General features: G+C 33.5%; 1 protein-coding gene across 1 annotated transcript in view; it reads right to left on the reverse strand.

The window, feature by feature from the left end:
• Positions 1-6,656, reverse strand: part of jdp (DnaJ domain-containing protein) — a 58,582-nt gene extending 51,926 nt beyond the window's left edge. Inside the window, 1 exon segment of the mRNA XM_074172976.1 lies at positions 6,086-6,656. Coding sequence (XP_074029077.1) covers positions 6,086-6,172 — 87 coding nt within the window. The 5' untranslated portion in view covers positions 6,173-6,656.
• Between the last annotated feature and the right edge of the window lie 272 nt (positions 6,657-6,928).

The following is a 6,928-nucleotide window of genomic DNA, read 5'->3' on the forward strand; positions in this document are numbered from 1 at the left end:
GCAGGTAATGAGTCATTCAGAATACACGTGTATTCTAAATTAATGACGGCCACTTCCATAAGAAATTTTCAAAAATGATGAGATATGTAACATTTACTCTGATAAATATGATCTCATGAATACATTCAATTGCCCAAAAGCCAAAATCAGTGGATTTTCTCTCCAAATTATCTGTAAAATGGAAATAAAAATCATATTTTAAGTGAATTTATTGCTCAACAGTTTGTGGGTTGGTAATGAATCTAGTTGTATTCGTGTATCAACAATCATTTGTTTCAATTACGTAAATTGTAAATTGTTAAAATTCAAAATGAGTGATAACGATCAAGAAATTTGTGCTACCCCACCAGATATTACCGAATTTGCAAATATTGCGATAAATAATTTTTTGCCAGTAAAATCAAGAGAAAAATATGAATATAATTTCGAAAATATTATGAGTTGGAGAGAGAAAGAAAACAACTTCGTTTTCCGAAAACGAAGATTTAGCAAAATCTTTGAAACCATCGTCATTATGGGCCATTTACCTATTCAATGCTGAGAAGTACCCTCAATATCAAGAATATTGTGGTCATGAGCAAATATTCCTTACATGCCTCTCTGAAACGCAAATGTGATGGTTATAAAGCGAAGAAATCGTCGACGCTCACCAGTGAACAATTTTTGAAACAATTTTTGAAATACTAAGACACAACATAAATGTTAAAATTGAATTATTCAACCTCAACAGCCAAGAGCCAATTATATTTCATTTGCCAGACGCCCCTAAAGCAAAGCCTATTTCTGTTAATTCTATGAACTATAACAGCCAAGAAAAAAGATTTGAAAATATTTTACAGGCCAAAAAATACCTGTTAGCATTTGCATTTGACATTATTATATTATTTTAAACTCTTCAAAATTATTTATTCAGACAAAACATCGGTAATTGCCTGAGTGGCTCAGCGGTAACGCGTGTATATAATGCATATATTTTTCCTATAACCGAGGTCAAATCGCCCCACTGCTGTATGTTTTTTTACGTGGATGATATAATTATATATCAGTGATATTTCTCAGAGGGTAGTGGTAGAATGAAAAATCTGTTTAATATCTGTTTTTCCGTTAATCAGCTGTCGCCCCCATACGAACGACAACTCTCAGAAGTTGAGAAACTTGTACGAGCTAAGGACTAACGAGGTCTTACCTTTTAACGTGTGATTCCTAACACGGTTGCAGAATCATCCCAGCTTCTACCAGATAAATTTTCTCGGGAAAAATATCTGGTCGAGGTAGAAATCGAACCCAACGGTCATCCAATCGTGATTCGGGCGCACTACCGCCGCGGCCAATTCCACAATTCCAAATGATATAACAATTTAAATTTATTTCTAGGTTGCAGTGATTATTGCTATTTTTGTAGCATGCCGAAAAAAAGAACTGAAAGATATGTAAATAGATCATATTGAAGATATGGGCCAAGAACCATACATCAAAGTACCGGACACAAACACTAAAACCGAAACTTCATTTATTGTTTCTGCCAATTTCTAAAATATAACAGTACATGAACCTGAGACCAAAAAATGTTGACGACCACCATTTTTTTTTAATTATCAAAATGAGAAATGCATTCGTCAGGTAGTTGAACTTGATAAGTTGGGTGACCAACCAAAAATTATTGCCAAATTTTTACATTTGGAAAATACAGAAACATATAATTGACACTGCTTCAGAAAATCATCTGCAACCATCCTAGTTGATGGAGGAGGTGATAATGGCATTAAAACGCCATGGTGGCTCGAAAAGTCAGACCGTGGCCGAAAGTTATGTAGATAGTTCTCTATGACATCCATAAGAAACACAAAAAATGTTCTCATGAATAGTACTGAAAACATTTGTATTTACCGTTTCAAATTCTCAACAAAACGGAATAAGACCGTCTTCTCCCCACATCGACGGCGGAATATCATAATAATAATGTAATAATGTAACTATAAATGTACATAATTATAACAAAAATGAACCCTAATAAAATAATTTGTAGGGATTTCATAAACTACACTTTAAGATTTGATCTCCACAGTAGCTTCTTCAACAGTGAATTGAATACTACAAGTTGCTTCTTACGCTAATATTTATATACTACAGATAACTACAGTTGACACTACCTCCATCAAATTACCTAAACCTCTGCAACTACGAAGGTACCTCTTCGATTATGATTACCTGAGGCATATTACCTCACTTCTACATCAATAATAATACTTCCTCGGTTTTTTTTAAGAAAACAAGTACAATAATGGTGATCTATTCAAATCCAGTTGGTTATTCATTAGAATACTTGAATTTTTTAGTTTATTAATTTTCATTGCTTCTAAATGATTCAGTTTATTTGGAAGCAATGGAAATTAATAAACTCAAAAATTCAAACATTTCAATGAATGACCAACTAGATTTGAATAGATCATCATTATTGGACTTGTTTTCCTAAAAAAAAAACGGGGAAGTATTATTATTGAGGTAATATGCTTCAGGCAATCATAATTGAAGAGGTACCTCAGGAATATAAAAGTTGTAGAGGTTCAGATAAATTGATGAAGATTGTCTCAATTGTAGTTACCTGTGGTAAATAAATATTAGCATTAGAAGCAACTTGTATAGTATTCAAATCACTGTTGAAGAAGCTACTGTGTTAGCGAAATATGTCGTGATATATTTCTCAAATAAAGTTTGTGGATATCAAATCGTAAGGTGTAGTTTATGAAATTACTATGGATCTTCATCAACTAACGGCCGAATCAATCAGATAATTTGTAGGAAATATTTTCGCCAATGTTTGAATCATTTAATTGTGTCCTGACTGACTGACTAAATTTGTTTATTATCCAGAGCCCTAATCTCAAACAAATATATTGTAGCATTTCTTTTCACGGTCAGTCGTAAAAAAAGTATAGTATGCACCTCGAGGAGGCCAATTACATCCACTCGCGAATTATCTCACTCGGCTAACGCTTCGTGCTTACAATTTTTCGCTCGTGGATAATAGGAAGCTATAGATTATGCTGTAGACGACCCCTCCCGATATAGAAGGCCCCGACAGACTGTCGAATGAGGCCCTCATGTCGTCCGTTAAAGGATGAACAGATCTTTCATCCGTCCCACCCCAGCTTGGTAGGGGTATCCCGTGAAGGGCGGCACTGATGTCTGTGGACTTCATTCCGCCAACATGATCCCATTTGTCCTTTCTTGACAACAATCAGCTAAAAGGGTAAGGGAGCTGGGCTCCATCCTGTTTGAACTGAAGACGTTTGGTCAGTGTGTTTACGTGATGAACTCGAAAAACTATTATCGATATTTTTACCTTTGTGGAATTAAACTCTTTATTGATTCATTTTCAAATATATGAACTCCGTAAATGGAATCTTATTACATATCATAAATTGAAAATGTTTGAAATAACTTGTCTAATGTTTGATTTCTCTTACATGTTAAGCGGACTTTGTTATGGTAATATTTTACCCGTTCAGAAAATATTTTGTCATATGTCTACGATAGTTACATTTCATGTTTACGTAATATAACGTGACTATTCTACGGTAGATTACTGTAAACATATAGCAAGTAACTTCTATGCATTTGTTTAAAGGTGATTGACAATGTTTCGTGGTGTATTTCATCAGTTCGTACTGCCATTGTCTAATTTAATATAAATTGATTTGAAATCCCTGGAAGAAAAATTAAAAACATTAACCGAAAAATAACAATTTTATTGAACAAAACACTGAAATTAAAATGAAATAACATACAAGCAACAACCAAAAAAATTAAAATTGAAATATTAATACAAGCTGAAAATTAAAAAATTAAAAAATATTATGAAAATGAAATGAAGAAAGATATGAAAATTAAAAATTAAAAGATTCCAAACCAAGTTATGTCACGACGTTACGATTGTTAGTATTCACAATCATCTTCGGGATTCCAAATTAATTTATATTAAATTAGACAATGGAAGTCCGACCTGATGAAATAACTCCTATGCATGATCTACACAACTGTCAAGAGTTCATTTTGAACTCAATTAGCTCTCTTCCTTCCCTCTGGAGTTTCCTACCTTTTTTGTTTAAAGAAGGGGAAGTGAAAAGCCTAAAATCCTTTTTCTCCAAATACATAAACATATTATCATAAGTTTTTCATATTTGTAAGTAAATGAGTGGCACGATTTTATTACCTAACATAAAAGTACCTATTGCACTACTTTCATTTTTGCCTGCTATTGCTCATTGTCTGAATTTAACTACTTGTTAATCAAGCCCGCTGTAATTTATGTGACGAAAGCACCTTGAACATGCAGACTGAGCCTTCGAAAACGTACAGATAGAAAGAATTGACACTCAAAGCCGTTTTCGTAAAAATCTAATATTAAAAAGGATTTTTAAATAGAACTGGCCGATACTTGGTGAAAATCCATATCAAAACTAATTAATACAGTTTATTGTATGATTTTCACTAGAAAGGGTTGTACAAAAACCGCGACACTTGTTTCGCTATCCAATAGCTTTCTCAAGCATAAAACTCCTATGCCTGAGAAAGCTTTGTATAGCGAAACACGTGTCGCGGTTTTTTTGTAAAATCATACAATAAACTGTATTAATTAGTTTTAAAAAGGATATGTGTCTGATTAGGACAAATTCAACCCAAAAACCATTGCAAAGCTTTCAACTCAATGAGGGGGGTGTCGTCTCCAATTTTTTTTTGAAGAAAATCAGGAATCGCTTAATATACCTTTATTCAACGTGCATTCGAGTTTCTATCAATTGCTGTATTGTTTTTGCTGGTTCAGAAGAAATAGATCTTCGAAATACCGGCAATATGTTTTCCGAAAAATGAAAAAATGAAATCGATGTTGATGAAGGAGTAGAAATCAAAAATCAAAGTCAGAATTTCTTCAATAAATATCGACTTTTACATTAAAAATTTTGTTAAATTCTGAGTTCAAATACATAATTCAGTAGTTTTGTTCAAATCATTTGAGGCTCTTCTATGCCGTCCTAATAATATAAATGTTAGAAAAGCCTTCGGAAAAATTTTCAGTTTTTGTCGTTCAGCAATTTTCGAGCAAAAGATTCGGACAGGCAGAGTCTCTTTAATGAATGGTAATACAGTGTTTATAAATTGTTTTATGACCTTTCAAACTTATTATTATTGGTCACTTATGAAAGAGGAACTGATTGAACTTCATCTTGTTGGAAAAATTGTTCACAAATTGATGGCAACATTTAACGAAACTGGGACGTTTCAAAATGAAAAGAGACAAGGTGAAAATCTTGATGGATCTTTAATGATGGGGGTATTAGAAAAAAATGCAATGGATGGTACGCTCAGTATAAGAACATTGGACACTACGACGAATGAAATCCATAAAAATTGAAGACAATTGCTTCTAGAAGTTCATATGCGTAATGATAGTATTCCATTCGAATGAAACTTCATGTGAATCCTTTTTCATGCGATATGTTGTGTAGTGTTCTTTGTGAATAATATCCATTTCAATTCCATAACGGATATTTTGAGTACTAACTGATTACGAAAAAGTGATTTCCGTGTCATTAATTGTTCATGTTAAAAGTAGATGTTTCGTATTAACTCATTCTCCAGTTAGTATATGTGAAGTCTTGACATTAATAATATTGATTATTCAACAATAACATTCTCTCATTCAAAAGATGGATAGTTGACTCCTTAGTAGTGATACTTCTAATAATTCTGTATTCAGTGGAGTGGGCTGAACTATTTCGTGAAATATTGTGAAAATATAAATTGCATTCAATTCATTTCCCCATTTCTAATCTTCTATTATATTTGATAATTTTCACAAGTTACTCACAATAGATCTCATAATTATTCTTGATTATCATTAAATAATCATGCCATTCACAAATATCAGAACGAACAATCGTCGAAATTGAAAAAACAAAAAAAAATCGTCTGCATATTCCATCGTCTACCTTCAACTCTGAGCCGATACTAGTAGGAACAATTAGTAATCAGCAATGACATTCATTCAACTGGATAAACAACAATCTATAGTTGGTACACTTACAGAAGAATTTTCATCACATCCCAGAATAGCGTAGTAATCTTCATCTGCTTTTTTCTTATAATCCAGAATATTATCGACATTCGTCATTTTCGGAATACACTTCCAACTTCTCACCTTCCAACGGTGAAAATCAAACTAACTCGACTCCGGCGTCACTTCTCACTCTGAAAATTCCGGGGAAATTGGAAAACCCGGTTCGAAAGGCGCGGTAAATCCGAGAGTCAGCTGTCATTAACAAAACACGATCGGATACTACTGGAACGACCGAGGTTAATTTTGTTCGTATTGGTAACTTGAAATATGGTGAAAGTTTGTAGAATAAAATGGATATATGTGAATTTCAAGAATTGAGGCAAAGATATAAGCGTTTGAATGTCAGGCATGCGCGGTACGACAGTCGGGAAATTGTATGTTTGTGGGGCAAATAGGGCTATGCTGAGAGAGAATCGATGACCCTATTCCCGAGGGATTCTGCGAATGCACTGCAAATTGTGTGGCCGTTGAATAATATTGCCCAGTTCCGTTTCAAGACTACAGACAATGTATCTTTGAGAGTCAATTCCAAACTGGTTTAAATAAATAAACAAAGAGATTTTATCTGAAGCATACCTACTACGTCATCGAGTAATGTGGTATTTCAAGCAAATAAACATAATTGGTATGAATGGTTGACCAACAACTTTTATCGCATCATTAGATAACAACATTTTTCGTTTCACAATATGATTTTGTTATATTCGATCTCATTAATCTAGTCTGCTGTTAGGCAGGGTCGGTGTTAGGATTCCTGTGATCAGAAACAGATGTTTGTCTTCGCGTATAAATACATGATCCCGAATCACA

The sequence above is a fragment of the Leptinotarsa decemlineata genome, unplaced genomic scaffold (assembly GCF_025532065.1).
Source record: "Leptinotarsa decemlineata unplaced genomic scaffold, Ldec_3_MD MMD2_tig00000199_RagTag_RagTag, whole genome shotgun sequence".
In the NCBI taxonomy this organism is placed as follows: Eukaryota; Metazoa; Arthropoda; class Insecta; order Coleoptera; family Chrysomelidae; genus Leptinotarsa; species Leptinotarsa decemlineata.